General features: G+C 38.9%; 1 protein-coding gene across 3 annotated transcripts in view; it reads left to right on the top strand.

Annotated features, from left to right (window-relative positions):
• The window catches only part of LOC147821667 (vascular endothelial growth factor receptor 1-like), a 98,484-nt gene that overhangs the window by 42,037 nt on the left and 39,532 nt on the right, over nt 1–16,915 (top strand). For all 3 annotated transcript variants that reach the window (XM_087199544.1, XM_004854799.4, XM_087199543.1), the window contains exons 4-8: nt 8,089–8,213; nt 11,972–12,134; nt 12,237–12,373; nt 14,918–15,092; nt 15,845–15,962. In XM_087199544.1, the coding sequence (XP_087055670.1) occupies nt 8,089–8,213; nt 11,972–12,134; nt 12,237–12,373; nt 14,918–15,092; nt 15,845–15,962 (718 nt within the window). The remainder of the gene's footprint in view (nt 1–8,088; nt 8,214–11,971; nt 12,135–12,236; nt 12,374–14,917; nt 15,093–15,844; nt 15,963–16,915) is intronic.

Here is a 16,915-nt window from a genome sequence, read left to right as displayed (position 1 = left end):
ACATAAGTGTGCTGTCTCCTTTCGAGTTTTCTTATATAAAAGAGATAAAACTTCATCTTTACAGTTAGCTGGCCGAAGAACTAAGAACAGAAGTCAAGACAGACAGATGTCAGCTTGACATAAGGAAACCCTTTCTAAGATCTATAGCTATCCAAACTTGGAATGAACTATTTAGGAGATGATGAGGTAAAACTTCTGGACCTTTCTACTCTTGACATTCATTAAATAACATGTACGTCACTATCATTTATTGATATCTGGTTCAGGCTAATTTCACAACCCAATGAGCTAAATTCTATTGTCAGTCTATTACAGAAAAGTTAGAGAAATTCAGTACTATGTCCAAGGTTTCATACTTGGTAAATGATTAAATCAAGTTTCGGGTCCAGGTTCTGAGGCCCCAGGCCTTCCCAATATGTCCTTGTCCTGGCTTCTACCCTGGCTTCCTTGGACCTTTGTGTGCAGTGCAGGGTTGCAAACTGGAAGTGTGCACAACAGATTCAGGATAGATTGGCAGGCATAGTACTTTTGGCTGCCAATATTTAATAACTAGAAGAGTGAAAAATCTGATTTCCTATGTTCTTTAAAAACTACAATTTCTAGCCACACTGAGCCACATTCCCACTTGGGAACAATTGTCAGAAGCAAGCAGGGGCTGCACCCCCTCCATTCTAAACTCCAACTGCTCCAGTCTAGCCTCTAGTAGTTCTTCCACTCCTTGCCTTGTCTTCCTTGCCTGGTCCCTGGTGAAATGTCAGTATCCTATGCCTAACATGAACACTGTAAATGAATGCAAAACAAATCATGAGTCTAGGAATAGGGCATTGTCTGTCCCATGTTCTAGATGAAGAAGTGAATCTCAGAGTCCCATAGTAGCAGACATCATCAATGCAGCCCTTGATAGAGCCTGGCTCCTGACTTCACAGGCATGTTCAGGGGACACTGTACTGATGGATGGAACACACTGAGGCTGCTCTAGGAGAACCCAGTGTCCCAGGTGGATAGAATTCTGACCAAGCAGTCCCTGTACTTGAGAGAGAATTCCCTCCTAAATCTCTATGAATCAGGGCATGTTCTCATTTGGTTGTTGGTTTGGAGGTAGTCATTACAGAGTCTCTCGTGGAGTTTCCAGTACCTTACAGCAGAGAAAGCTAAGCAGGGATCCAGTGACTTGAGCTTGGTTCACATTGTGGAACTTAGCATTCTGTTGTTTCGCATTGCTAGGCTTTGTCAGAAAGTTCCATGTTACTTCCGTCTCTGGACCATCATGTCTCCTACTGTGTGGATAACTGAAGGTGTAATTGTTGGTCCCGAGTCATGCAGCAGTGCCAGGATCAGATTCAGATGTGATAGAGAGAGAGGGAGAGACTGGTGTAGGATAAGGAAACCTGAATTTAGTTTGGTTTGGCTCAGCTATTAATATTATTTCTCTGCTCATGGAAAGTCTCTCCACTCTGGGCCTCAGTTTTCTTATTAGAGGCAGTATCAGGGTATCTTAATAGTCCCTTCACAGTTTTATAATTCAGAGGCAGTGCGAGGAATCATAGAACTTGAGACATGACCCAGACTCTTAGCAGTGGAAGAGTTAGTTTATTGAAGCTTTTTTCTTGTGTTTTTCTCTTTTATTTCTGTTTCATTTCCCTACCTCTCTCCTCTTGCCATTCTTCCCTTCCCGCCTTTATCTTTCCTGATTTTTCCTTCTCTTTCTTCTTTGAGTTGCCTCAAAGGAGATCAAGGTGAGGATCTGGTTGAGGTCAGTCATCTGGGGAGAAGGACCCAGAGGAGCCAACCAGCTTTGGGTGTATTCCCAGGGCACACAGAAGCCCTGACTTTCTTGACCCTAGGGTTCATCAGAGTTACCATCTAACCATTATTCCACTCATACTGGGATCTTCAACGTAGTTTATTTTGATGTCCTTACTTGCCTTTAAGGCAAAATTTAGTACTTTTGCCTCTAATCAACATGAGCACTCCTGTGTGTGGGGTGTGCATGAATGCCCAACCAGCTAGGCTATGAGGACTTTTAAGTACCTGTATTAGGCTTTATGCACAATGATGCTTATATAATATGTTCTGATTTCCTTTTTTCTTCCTCATCTGATATCTTCTCCAGGAACATCTGCTGACTGTGCGCTGTGTGACCACCCTCTGCTGGTCACACAGAGATGATGATTGGTTATCCTGATTCCCTGCTGGAGCTCACATTCCAAGAAGCAAATTTCACAGATGATGCAAAAGGAAAGAGAGAGGGGGAACTGTTTTCCTTGCTCTCTCTTGTCTGACTCCTCTTCCCCCTTTCTCTTCTTCTGCTATTCAGTCCACCGTTTGGAATGATACAGTCAAGCTTTAAAGGACAAGATGAAAACCGTGTCTTTTTCTGAGGAAAGATAGGTTGTAGGGAAAGTGCTTTGTTAGAAAGAGGCATTGCTTGTTTTACAGCACACAAATCGGTTTTTAATAGGATAGCACTTCAGTCTGAAACACAATAACTTTTCTTCATTTAACTTGCTCTAACAGAAATCTTTGTGTAAGTTAGAAGTATTTGTTCTGATGGCAGAATCTAGCAGCTGATAACCGTAAATCAACCCCGGGGAGATTGTTTTTCTTTTTTATCACTTTTGAATCTGGAAAGTGAGCATCCAGTAGTGGTGGAAACTGTTCTATTTTTCAGCTGGTAAATAATATCTGAGGTGTTTTATAGTCAAATGTACACTCATGACTCACAGGAAATACTGACTTGCACATTCCACGTGGACTGCACTACTCAGACACATCAGGCAAGCAACTTCGTCTACATGAAGGCAGAGAGGTTTTACTACGCTCACTGTTGACCTGGGAGTTCCAGGGGTAACTGAAAGACATTTATAATCATGATGCCTTTGGCACAGGGAAAATTTTCATTTTTTGTGGATGCCCAGCCTGAATGTGAATTGGGATGAGAGAGAGGTGGTCAGGACTCTCTGGTGAGGAGCCACGGATGATCTCCAGGAACCATTCTATGAGAGAGCCCAAAGCTCTATTTTCTTTCAAAATAAGTTTCACTGATATAACTCATACATCATAAAATTTACCTACTTAAAATGTAAAATTCAATGCTTTTTATCATATTGACAGGGACATACAACCATTCTTATAACAATCAATTTTAGAACATTTCATTATGGCACAAGAAACCTCATATCCTCTGTATGCTTCCCTTCCCATATTTCTCCAGCCACAAGAAACCATCAATCTACTTTTTCTCCCAATAGTTTTGCCTCTCCTGGATATTTCTTATAAACAGAATCATACAGCATATGGTCTTTTGTGACTGGCTTCTTTTATTTAGCAAAGTATTTTGAGGTTTTTCCGTATTATATCATGTATCAGCCCTTCATTCCTTTCTATTGCTAAATAATATTCCACTGTATAGACACGCCATATTTTACCTATCCTTTTATTACTTGTTAGGCATTTAAGTTGTTTCTGCTTTTTGGATACTTTGAAAAATGCTCCAATAAAAATTGTGTGCAGGGCAGGGGATTTAGCTCAGTGGTTCCACTGCCTGCCTCACAAGCGCAAGGTCCCGAGTTTGATCCCCAGTACCCCTCCCAAAAAAAAAATTTGTGTGCAACTTTTGTGTGAATGTAAGTTTTCATTCTCTTGGGTAGGAGTGGAGTTGATAGGTCACATGGTAACTCTGTCTTTAATCACTGGAGGAACTGGTAAACTGTATTTCAATGTGACTGCACCGTTTTACATTCCCATCAACAACGGATGTGGATTTCCATTTCTCCACATCCTTGACAACACTTGTAACTCTGTGTGTGTGTGTGTGTGTGTGTGTGTGTTTTGTTGTAGCCCTGTTAGTGGGGTATAGTAGTATAGCACTGTGGTTTTGATTAGTATTTCCTTGATGGCTCATGATGTTGAATAACGTTTCATGTACTTACTGAAACTTTATACATCATTTTTGGAAAAATGTCTATTCAGACCTCTTTTCCATTTTTAATTAAGTTATTTCTCTTTATTATTAGAGTTGTTAGAGTTCTTGAATTTATTTTATAAAATTACATATCATAAATATATTTTATATACTCTAGGCATATTAAATATAATAAATATATATAACATGTACCTTCATTTTTATACATTCTAAAGAAGTGCATGTAGGGCTGGGGATTTAGCTCAGTGGTTTCGCCGCCTGCTGCGCAAGCGCAAGGACCCAAGTTCGATCCCCGGTACCAAAAAAAAAAAAAGAAATTCCACATGACCCCGCTATTCCCCTTGTAGATATCTTCCTAAAAGAGTTAAAGACACCATGTTATAGTGATACATGCATACCCATGTTTATAGCGGCATGATTTTTATAGCTAACTCTTGGAAGTGGCCTATATGTCCATCAATAGATGAATGGATAATGTAAGTGTATTTATACACAAAGAAGTACTACTCTGCCATAAGAAGGATAAACTTGAGTTATTTGTAGGAATATGAATACACCTTGAGACCATAATGTCAAGTAAAGTAACTCAGACATACAAGTTTAAATATCGCATTATTTCTTGTTGGAGAAATCTAAAATATAAGCAAAGAGCAAAATAAAAGATAACAGGAAATAGGGAGCTAAATCTTTTGCAAAAGGGAAGGGAACAAAGAGATGGAGGATAGCGAGGGGAGGGGAGGGGAGGGGAAAGAAGAAGAATTAGCATATGTTATTTACACATACAAACTCTCCATTGAGAATGTAATCATTATATACTGCAAATGGGTACTAAAAAAAATAAAAAATTTTGAAAATACAAATAAATAAATATGGTTCCTCAAGACCAGGATTTAGAAGGGAAATTAAAATAAAGGAAAAAGAAATCAGGAAAAAGTTTATTTAAAAATGTACTTGTGTTAGAAAACAAGATGTTCAACTCCTGAACCCCTTTGAAGTCAAAAAAAATGAAAAGCTCCCTAAATTTGGGGGGTCACGCACTTACTCTGAACCTGGAACACCCAGCTGAAATGGAGCAGAATGAGGATAGCATGCTGGGACCTCTGTCCGTGTGCCTGATTTGTGCCAGTCCGATTACAGATTTCAAAAGGAAAAAACACATTTTAAAAATAGACATAATTCCATTCTGAGCAAGGGTCCTGTTTGATCTTTCCCTGTGTCTGAGCCCACTTTTTGCCCTGAAGAGATAGCCCAGATACTCCCACTGGGTGAGCAAACCTCATATTCTATGCCAGTTCTGTCACTGCTTTGAGCCCCCAGAGTGCAGTGTGGCGAGGGCAGTGTGACCTTTACCTAGTTGTGCACTGGCACAAATCCTTGGTCACTGTGTCTGAGCTGCAGGCCAGGCAGCCTTTGGAGCAGCTCTTCCTCATTCTTTCAACAAGCAGCCAGTTTGGTCGCAGGAAACGACTCTGCAGTGCTGGCTGTGTTTAGGAGTCATTTTTAATTTTGTGACAATGACAAATGTATCCTACGGGAGTAGTAAGTGGTTTTACTGGTGATATTAATGGAACTATGACCTCTTTTGTATCTATGGTCCTACAAAACAAAATATGTTTGTATTATGTCAGGCAAGTTTATTCTCAGTCCTTCCTTAAAGCAGATTGCAGAGGAAATATACTATTAATAAGCCCAGAGAATACTGTGTGTGTGTGTGTGTGTGCGTGTGTGCCTCCAGTCACAAGTTCATTTGCAAATGCAGTGCATTTATGCCAGTACTGTCTGTCATACAAATGATATATTTTAAATTGTGTTTGAATAGACACAAATCATTGAAATTCTGACATCTTTGAACAGAATTATAGTGGGTTCAGTACTGAAATTGGAGTTGGCTTTTAGAGGCCAATAGTTGTGATAAATTCAAGTGTTTAAGGATCCAAAGAGGCAAGTGGAAGAAGAAACTAAAAGACAATGTTAAATTAGCCTTTTCTATTTTCATTTGGAACTGGCATTTCAGTAGCCTAGAAATGACTATACTGATGTTGACCATTTCCTGTAGGAACTTTTAAGCCAGAGTCCTTATTGAAAATGGTAGTTTAAGGAGACAGTAAATTAAACATAAAGGATTTACAGCTTAGTTAAATGGATTAAACCATTTCCTGGTGTTTGTGTTTACTTTGGAGTTCACAAAAGAGACAAAAATATAGACTCATGGGAGGAAGGAAAGTAATGATCAAATCCCAATAGTCTCTAGCTGAGTATCTAGCTCAGCAACTTTATTTAGAAGAGGAATTTAATGCTGGTAAGAAATCCTTGTCTCCATATAATTAACTTTTCTCCTTTGCATGTTTTACACCCATTGAGAATTCCTAATAAGCATAAAACTTTATTAATTGGGACAGTTAATGTCTTATTCTATTATCGAGGACAAAACTAAAATAAATCAAATACAACATGTATATAGTTTTCCTCAAATTTAAATGAATGGTGCTTTATAATTTGAGCTTTAACTTTAATAATTTAAAATATTATAAAATGACACATGGTCATTCTAGAAAAATTGCCAACTACAACAAGGTAAATTAGAAAATAACTCATAAAATTACCATCCAAAGATAATTACTGGTTTTTTTTGTTTTTGTTTTTTTGGTACCAGGGATCGAACTCGGGACCTTGCACTTGCAAGGAAGGCGCCGGAACCACTGAGCTAAATCCGCGGCCCCTAAAGATAATCACTGTTAACATTTTAGTGTATTTGTTTCCAGTCTTTTTTCTATGTCACTGTGAGTCTGAAATCAAGGTGTTTTGAGGGCCAAGCCTCTGAATCTGTCTCTCTCTTACTACCTTCTGGTGGTTCCCCGCAATCTCTGGCATTCCAGAGATGTACATGTCATGCCAAGCTTAGTCTTTGTCTTTATGTGGCTGTCTTCTTGCACAGATGCCAATCAGTACCCACTCTACTTAGCAACAAGTCTATTTCCAAATCAGGCCACATTAGAAGTACAGGGAAGTTTGGGCTTCAACTGTTTTTGTTGTTATTGTTGGTGGCGGTGGTGGTATTTTAAGAGGATGTGCACAACTCAATCCTTAAAGATCAGTATAAACACCATCTGGGCAACTATTGGCTGCTGACTTTTTCTTTCTACAGTTTGTTCTCCACTCAGCATCCAGCATGAGCTTCCTAACCTACAGATTCAAGAGAGGATCAGCAAGCAGGTGCGAACCTGCTTGGTTCTTTAAGGTCCAGACAGACAGAGTTCACATAGAACTTATTCTGGGCATGTAAGGCTGGAGCCGGGGAGGGCGGGGGGTGGGGGAGGAGCAGGGCACAAAGACTCCTGAAGAGATGGCTGCCTAAGGATGTCAATGGATTCTTCAGGACCAGGGCAAGGGTAGACTGGGAATGTTTCTAGTAGGCTCTGATGTTCACTCTGGTTCCTCAGGAAGCAGAACAGGCTCTTTGAATCTTCCTTGCCTCTGAGAAGGGCCAAATACCATACTTCCAAAGCAGATATTCTGGTGATTATTGAAAGGCTTTTCCAGATCTCTTTGGAGGCACTTGTACATATTTTGTTTTTGCTCTTCGCAGATAAGCCGTGCATACTAAAGAAACAGACCTAATATGCACGTGAAATTCTCAACACTGCTTCTCCTGCTTCTTGCCCTCCCCCTAAGCAGCTCAGACATTCTTATTCCTAACAGTCTGCTAGGAAAGGTCTAGAAAACCTGCTGAGGCATGTTTCTGTCATTCTAATGTTAATCCTCTCTCTAAATTGCTACACTCCTGGAACATCACTAACTCTCCAAATAGAGTTGACTTCCTCTGTGGCCTTTAAGCTGTTACAAAGGCTCTGAAGTGCATTTCCTGGGGCACTTAGCATAGTGAAGTTTAAGCAGACTATTCTTTCACTCTCAGTGGTACTCCTTATGTCCACTGCATATTAGAGTATGGGGCAATCCCACTGAAGGCCGAGAACTGAATAAGAAATTGGGTTTTATTAAAGAAGTTTCTTTTTCCAAGCGAAACACAGATGGTCAAATTGAGAGACAAAGACTGAATGACCTTAAGGGGAAGATGGTGTAGTACCTGGATGACCTCACCAGCTGCAGAGTCTGTGTGTTTGTATTTCAATCATTTATGTATTTTTAATTTTTTTCTCACTCAGATACAGATAGACCTTTCATAGAGAGGCACATTGAAATACCTGAGATTATATATATGACGGAAGGAAAGGAGCTCATCATTCCTTGCCGGGTTTCATCACCTAACATCACTGTTACTCTTAAAAAGGTAAAATTTATCATTGCTCCTCTCAGAATATTTTTACTGCAACTGAGCATAATGATTTAACCATCTCTTCTTCTGGAATAATTTTCTTACAGACCTATACACTTCTCAGTGGACTTATCTGTAATATCCTTCTACAATAGTAGAGAAGTGCTAGAAGTTGTAGCCATGTGTGTACTGTAGTTCAGTAGAATAAAATGGAATCTAGTCTTAATCATAAATCTATATGAATACCTACAATCATGAACATTTGTATATATTGTCACAAATCCAAATGTCTGAAAATATGAGAAAAGCAAATTTTACTGCTTATATAAATTAATAACTTGACAGAATGGCTCCTCCATTCTGAAGACAGAACTACCCATCTCTAGCACTGACATGCATTTGCTTTATGCATAGGAGCCAACATCTCTTGTTTGAGTTGGGGAGTTCTGGTGATGAGCCTTAACTCCTTCTAGGCATCCAATTTTAACCTCTTAGGTAAAAAAAGGGTTAAAGAAAAAGTTATCCGTGAGGTTTTCCTTTGTATTATGTTATAAATTGTTTATGTAGTAAAGAAAACATTTATGGTAGACTCTAATAAAGACAAAACTAAAATGTGACATTTGAGTTAATTCATTACACAAGTTTGGAAAGGTTGGGCTATAGCTCAGTGTTAGAGAGCTTGTCTAGCATGCATAAGGCTTGGGTTCAATCCCCAGCAAAACACACACACACACACACACACAGAGTATACTAGGTTTAAGAATTGTTTGTTTGTTTTTGAGACAGAGTCTCAATATGTAGCCCAAGCTTGCCTTGCACTTGGAGCAATCCTCCGGCCTCAGCCACCTGACTGCTGGGATTACAGGTGCACCATGACTCCCGGCTTATGACTAAGAATGAATACAAATTCCCCATATGGAAAACTGTACTAAATTCTGAGACCTTAGAGTTTCAAGACAAAACTCCCAAATCTACCACCATCCACCACAAAGCAGGTACTGAGGAAGTAAGTGGTGGTAGTGAAGTTGGGAAAGTCCAAATTGTGGTTCGCATCTATTGAAGTGCGATGAGATGTCTCCCTGTCCTCCCCCCTTGGATCATTCTCCTGTGTTGTAAATTTGACTTAAGCCTACTCTGTTGTCTATTAGGGACAGGTTTAAGCCTCTATCACATCTGTTTGCCATTGTCAGAAAAATATAAAACTCCTGGGTTTCACCGGGAGCCATCAGAGGAGTTAAGCTCAACTGGTCAAGGAAATACTGAGGTTCTCAGGGTGTGGGGGGACTTCTGGCATACTGAGCATTATAGCCAGTATCATGAATTCCCAGTCCATTCCTACCCCTCTTCTCCAGTGGTTCAGTTTGCACAAGAGGAAGGCCAGAGTGGCTCAGAGCAGAGGCTGGTGTCACACTCTCCGGAGTGTCATCACACTGCCGCCTCCCTACTGGCAAACCAACAAAGTAATGCAACTCTTCTCCACCTCTTTTCCTTCATTTGAGAAATGGAGTGGTCACAGTTGTACCACTGTCACTAACACAGTCATTAGGAAGGCCAAATAAGGCAAGATGGAAAGCACTTAGACTAGCATCTGGCATAAGACAAGCCTCATTCAAAGGTCAGCTATTGGTATTATTTATTTAACAGTTTAATACTCACTTCTTGGTTTATTACCAAGTCATGTTTTCAACTGCATGGTGTTACTCCTCTTAGTTGGAGATAATAACTGCTACCTGATTAACATGGAAAACCACGAAGATAGGGAAATTCTTTCATGCAAGTCCTACTGCAAGTGGCTTTTCTGTCACAGAAACATTCCACAATTCCAGCATGTAAAAATGTGGGGCAGGGGAAGTTATTTACTCTTGTTTTACTGCCTAACCTTTACAATGCACAATCTTTAAAAATAAAGACAAGAGAAGGGTAAAATCCTAATAGGAGTTTTAGTTTTGACATGTATAGATACTGAAAATATCCTAACCTATTATTTGTGCTGACATGAAATTAACAATTTTCCTTTCCATTTTTCATATTGTCCCTTTTCTTCTAATCTGCTATCCCCTCCCCTCTCCTTTCCTCATGCCTTCTCTGGTGGAGCCACTGTCAGCTTGAGATGGCCCTGTCTCCTGGGAACCTTGTCTTGAAGGTGCAGTCTCCCTACCTCTATGACCCATGCAGCAATGGCCATAGCTGATTATGTTTTTGCACTTGTCAGCTAAAAACGAAGTTACTTTGTCAATGGAACAGTACTAGTGATGACAGTGGATAGATCAGAGTAAAAACACTTTAAAGGAAATGTTAATTTTTTAAGTTGTACTGAGGAAATGTGTCAGCAAACGTTCCTTCTAGGTTTGGTGATGCATATCTGACTTTTAAAGCATCATAGGTTTCGATTCCTGACTTATATTTTTCTGAGTTTTCCCCTTAACTTTTTGTGCCAAATTACAAAAGAAGGTTCTTTTCCCCCACTGAATCACACCATTCCTTAGCTAACAGGTAGGATATTGATTTACTAGAATATGAAAAGAATCCTTCACTTGCTTTCAGGAGTAAACAGGATGTGATTAACTTAAACCCAAGTAGCATTGGTAACACATACCAGTATAGGCATCCTTACTGGAAGAGAGGCACTAGTGACTTTTGGACTGGAATTTTCTGCCACAGCTTCCAGATGGACAACTTCATTTATGAATAAATGGGGGGGGGACTCTTTAAAAGTATTTCAAATATCTTAATGGATGCTAGGCATTTCCATGGGCAAAAGTAATCTAAGTTTTTTCCTATTCTCACTGAGGATAAGTAATAGCAGTAATAAGAGTTCATGTTTCTAAAAGTGGACTGGCAACCTGGCATCTAGGGAATTTTGTTTGGCCAGTCCCTTGATAAAGCAATGGAGCAATGTCCCTTGATAAAGTTAAAGCTCAAGGTGGAGTGTTTACACTGTAGGTTTTAAAACTTAAATCCTGGGTTCTGGAGGTGTAGCTCAGTGGTAGAGCTCTGGCCTGGTAAGTGCAAAGGCTGAGTTCCATCCTCAACCACAGAAAGAAGAGGAAAAAGTCCTGGATATTGGATGATGGCATCAAGAGAGAAGTAACTCATGAATTTTTTTCTTCAGTGTGGGTTCATTGTGCTTGACAGTACTCTTAAGAGAAGGTGTTTCATTCATAAGTGTCCTGGCCTCCAGAGGCCAGATCCACTGCCAGAGCTTCCCCTCCTCAAGGCAGAGCTGATGGCTTCCCTGTGAGGCAGTGGGATTCTCAGAATGACAACCTCAGTGAATGCCATGTTCATGTTAGGAATCTTGGAGGATCTGAAGGTATTGATAGACAACTACCTCTTTAGTAAGCCATGCAAGATGGGAAGACAAGTGATGGCTTATTAAAAGCTGCAGATGATAAAGACATATGAGGATATCCTGGTAGGCCCAGTGCAAAACATGCTAACTGATTTTTCTGTTGAGTACCAGGCCAGCTTACCATGAAGATCCCAGAGGCCAAGGAGTCACAGGTGCCCAGTAGAAGTCTGACACAACAGCGAGTTAGATCCTGGATGAGTTCAGCTTGCTCCCAAGGCTGATAATAAGTTACTATAATGACTGTAATTTATCACATAAAATAGATTTGGTCATATTTAAAGAAAACTAAAGAACCACCGACAAAGACTAGAATTTTTACCTATACCATTTAAATGAAAATCACGTTTTCACTATTTACCAGTGAAGCAGCATTGCTGTAGCACTAATATGATTTTGTTAAAGCATGTTTCTTCCTTTTCAGTTTCCATTTGATACTCTGGTCCCTGATGGAAAAGGAATAACTTGGGACAGTAGGAAGGGTTTCATAATATCCAATGCAACATATAGAGAAATAGGGCTTCTGACCTGTGAAACAACAATCAACGAACATTTGTATACTACAAACTATCTCACACATCGGCAAAGTAAGTGATGGTCCAAAGGCCCGAGCTTGAGCCAAAATGCTCTATGACTTGGCTGCCAATGAATTTGTGGTGTTTAAAATATTTTCTCTCTTACGCTTGTAGCCAATACAATCATACATGTCCAAATGAGCCCAGCAAACCGAGTGCAACTACTCAGAGATCACACTCTTACTCTGAACTGTACAGCCACGACTGCCTTGAACACAAGAGTGCAGATGACCTGGAGTTACCCTGGTAAAGTGAGTGGCCCATTTTTCTACTTGCTTGGCAGGACACTATTTAGTCTTAGCAAGTAAAACACTACTGGGTTTTTGAGACGGGGAAAACCCAGAGGGTTCTGGCTCCTGTGGCAGTGCTTATCAATAAGGAAGCTTCAGGTTTGGATAGGGTGCTTTCCTCGCCTGGCATTTCATGAATGTGATCGGCATAGATACTGTCTTTTGATGTCTGAATGTTTTGTTTTGAAGTGTATATGCTGCTGTTTCTATACTGATTCTGGGTGGGAAAGGGGATTGTTTCATCTTTGGAAACGATGCTCTAGGATTTAGAGATGAGAGAAAAATTTATCACTAGATGCCAGGCAGAGACTGTCTTTTGTAATAACAACTACCACTTTTTGGGAAGCTGCCTTTGTCAGCGCATTCATTTAAGGTACTGGGAGATAGTCAGGCTCCTGATTAGGGTATGTTTGGAAAAGATACTGCAGCTCAGCTATCCAATATTCCATCTGTTGAGTGTCAAAGGAGTAATTCTGTCCTTCAGAAAAATGAGAAGAGTGAAGATTGATCAGGTTCTCATATTCAAATGGAACATCTTTGTAGACAATAATTTTTTTTAAAGTGTACAGATGAAGAAACTATGATAACGTTTTAAGAAAATTCTCACAGTAGATAGTCACTGTCTCATGAGTGTCACTATGATTTATGTGGCATGTCCCAAGCACTGTACAGTCATTTAATATTTTTTCCAATTGCCCAATCACCAAGTTAATGTATGATTAAATAATATATAAAAGATTAATGCATCAGTCCCAAGGTATTGTTATTGACATTTATTGCCAAGGAAATAGAATAACTTAGCAACAAGAAGATGTAATAAGTACCCCATAAGGAGAGTTTCAGGGACCTATCGGTTATAAGCTGTTTTCTAGGAAATAGTATTGTTTTATTTAAATAAAAATGCTATGACTCATAATATTTTCTGGGTTGTGATAGAAAGTACATATTCTCAGTAAAAGCCAACAAGGAAGAAACTTTTATCCCGTTAGCAATGTTGCTATAAATAAGGGTATTTAGAGTATATCTATTGAATGCTGATGATTTTCAAAAATATTAATGTCCAGTAGAATATTTTGTGATAGAAATATTCTATACGTGTGCTGTCCAATAAAGTAACCACTAGCCCCATATGGAAAATGAGCATTTGAAATATGGCTAGCTTGACCGAGGAAATGAATTTCAAATTTTGGTTAATTTTATCTTAAATAGGCAGATGTAGCTGGTAGCTGAGGTATTAGAGCAATCCTAAAACACAGGATAAATTGTTTTCTAAGGGAAAAACAATACCAATGTTACTTGAACCTGGGAAAAAAAGAGTTCACAAAGGGAGAGGTAATGCTCAAATAGATATGCAGAAGGTCTTAGTCTGTCATGTTAGGAGACTAATTCCCTGACTTTTGATGGCAGTGATTGACTTTTCTCTCTGGTTACTGCTGATAATGAAGAAAATGGCCTAAATATAGTCTGTGCCACCAGGGAATTAAAAACATAGCTGGATGAAATGTATTAAACTTGGCAAGGGGAAGACCTAACTTCAGACCTAAAGAGAAGTCAGGGCAGCTCCCAAAGTCTCATTTCTATGACCCACTACCAATTTCATGGGAAAACACTGAAAGGAGGAAATGACATACTATGTGTTATAAAATGGACAATTAAGGAGAAGGCAATGAGATTTTGCCTTTTTAAAACAGGAATGGGTCACTGTGCCCAGTTCAGGTTGCTGAGCCTTGAGCCTTCTCTTGGTCTTCCCTGGATGAACACTGGACAGTAACCCCCAGACAATGACTAGATTTGTCCATGAGTTTGCACACCCAGATCCATGTATTAGAACTTAGCAGAAATTGGCAAGAATTTCTCAAATAGTGAAATAATGGAATGAGGAGTATTCCATGTTAGTCTGCCTGGTCCAGAGTCATCTTTTTATTTACAGCAGCAGGAAAGGAAACTCATGTGGTGATTTATTAAGAAAAACACTGTCCTGAGTTCAATCCCCAGTACCAAAAAAAAAAAAAAAAAAAAAAAAAGAGAAACACTGTCATTAAGCCAGATACTAAAACAATTGTCTTGCATGTTTGGATATGATATCTATGGCTAGAGAACTGGCTACTGTTTGTAGAGATATAGGTATGCTGGAAGAAGAACCCTAGATTCATACTCAGAAGACCTGGCCTCCTAGACCATATAGGCCAATGTCTCTGTCACTTTAGTTTCTTCATTGGCCAAAGAACAACAGTCCTGCCAATTTCCCTAGGTGGTTGTGAAAAAACAGATAATGTATGTCCATCAGAAGAAATAAAGTGCTAAATAAAGGCTATTGTGCTACAAAGCTGAAGCACATCTAGGGAAAGAAACAGTTTCCAAATATTTTGCTCTAAGTACATTTGATATGCTTCTTAGCATAAAAAAGAACCAGCTGTCAAAATAATGACCTGAGAAATACTAAAATACTATAACATTAAGTATGAACAATTACTACTACTACATTTATTATAATTTTCTTTCTAGGTAACTAGGAGAGCTTCTATAAGGCAACGTATTGACAAAAGCCATCCCGAAATCAATGTGTTCTACAGTATTCTTACGATTGACAAAGTGCAGAAAAATGACAAGGGACTTTATGCTTGTTGGGTGAGGAGTGGACCATCGTACAAATCTGTTAATACCTCAGTCCATGTATATGGTAAGTGTTGCCAGATCATGCCATGTTTTCTAGTTGTTACAGACTTTGGGTTCTATAAACAAGTCAATACTCTGGCTAGTACTTACACTGTCATTTATGAATATATAGTTCCCTCCTCCTCGCTTTCAAAAAAGCAAATGATATTTAGTGATCTTTAACATTTTGGACAGTATTTCTTCAGAAGTTTATGGTTAATAACTGAAATAATATTTATGAAATTCCTCATTTAGTGTTCCATATAAACAAGAGAAAATGATAGTGTTTTACCTTTACCATCTGAGAAAGTTTTCTCAAGCATTACCTTTTAAAAATATGGTGTGATCAATTATTTAGAATCGATACTCTCTTATCCCTGGTTTTATTGTCATGGAATCCTAATATTGTTGCTTAATTTCAGTATGCAAATTATATAAACAAAATGCTCAAAACTTTATTTATATCATTGTTGAAAAAGAAAACATGTCTATGGCCATACCACCCTGCGCATGCCCAATCTCATCTGATCATGGAAGCTAAGCAGAGTCGGTCCTGGCTAGTACTTCGATGGGAGAAAAGAGTGTGAAGAACAAACCCTACAGAGCTGTTCTTCAGAAACCTTTGATTTCCTTTTGGCTGTCTCTAGGTTATTTGTGATATCACATTACTTGGGTCCATAGCAACTTTCTCTCATGGCCAGGTAGATTTCTCTCTGAGGCAGTGAAGTTTTGTTTAAATATTCTGTTCTAATGTTCTTATCACTTCTCCTTTGAAAGAAAAGGCATTCATCAATGTGAAACATCGGAAGAGACATGTGTACGAGACCACAGCTGGCAAACGGTCCTACCAGCTCTCCATGAGAGTGAAGGCCTTTCCTTCGCCAGAAGTTGTATGGTAGGACCACAGTCATTTTCATAGCACTTTAAGATACCTTTTATAAGTAGAAGATACAAAAGCCCAATGAGTTAATCTCCTAAGAAAACTACCAAGAGAAGTTACTTGGGCAGCGCTCGAGGGCTGGGCTGTGTTGATTTCCTGGTGGTGGTGGCCAGGTGGGGAAGGGAAGTAATGCACCAGGATAAGATGAGGTTATTTTCTTTTCCTCTTTTTATAATAAGTGCTGTTTCAGTTTAGTCAGTCCCTTGCCAACACTAAATTTCTGTGTCTCCAAACCTTCCTGTGATGTCAACATTCTTTGAAAGGAACGTGTTGGGCCATAACTAGGAAGCATCTTGAATGTGTAACATGCTCTATTAACTCTGAAGAAGTGGGCCCTTGTAATGAGGATGCTGAAAATAATTCTTTTATATGTAGCTGTGTTGAAAGTGCCAATCTTGTTTTAAAATTAATCAAACATTAGTACAGACAAGACTTATTCATTTGTGGGAGTGGACAAGTGGACCTACTTGAACTAATGAAGTGGTTTTTTTGGCTTGAAAGTTGCATATTCAGAAACTGTTTAAGCCATTTTTTAAAAATAATATTAATACAACATCTAGTAAAACAATGTAATCTGTTTACAATCTGAAGTCATTTTGTTTAATTACTTTTAAATGCCAACATCTTTGGCTTAAGTCATTACGTTTAAACAAAGGGTATGGCAAAAAAACTGATTAGGAAAACAATCCATACAATACAGGAGTGGTATCTTTTTGAAATCTCTTCAGCCAGAGCTTATTTGGTTTCAGTATCATATTAAAGGTATGTTTTCTTCTAGTTGCTTGAATACTTAATAGGGAACTGAAGAGAAAAATTAAACTTTATACTATGCCTTCATACCATAGCACTGGAAAAGGGATTTTTTTTCTTTCATAATATCTAAAAAGCTTAGCAGTACATTATTAAAT

Source organism: Heterocephalus glaber, unplaced genomic scaffold (assembly GCF_053883595.1).
Source record: "Heterocephalus glaber isolate CG9 unplaced genomic scaffold, H.glaber_assembly_v1.0 deba00001720, whole genome shotgun sequence".
Classification (NCBI taxonomy): domain Eukaryota; kingdom Metazoa; phylum Chordata; class Mammalia; order Rodentia; family Bathyergidae; genus Heterocephalus; species Heterocephalus glaber.
The sequence above is the reverse complement of the archived record's forward strand: the minus strand, read 5'-3'. Positions and strand labels throughout refer to the sequence as shown.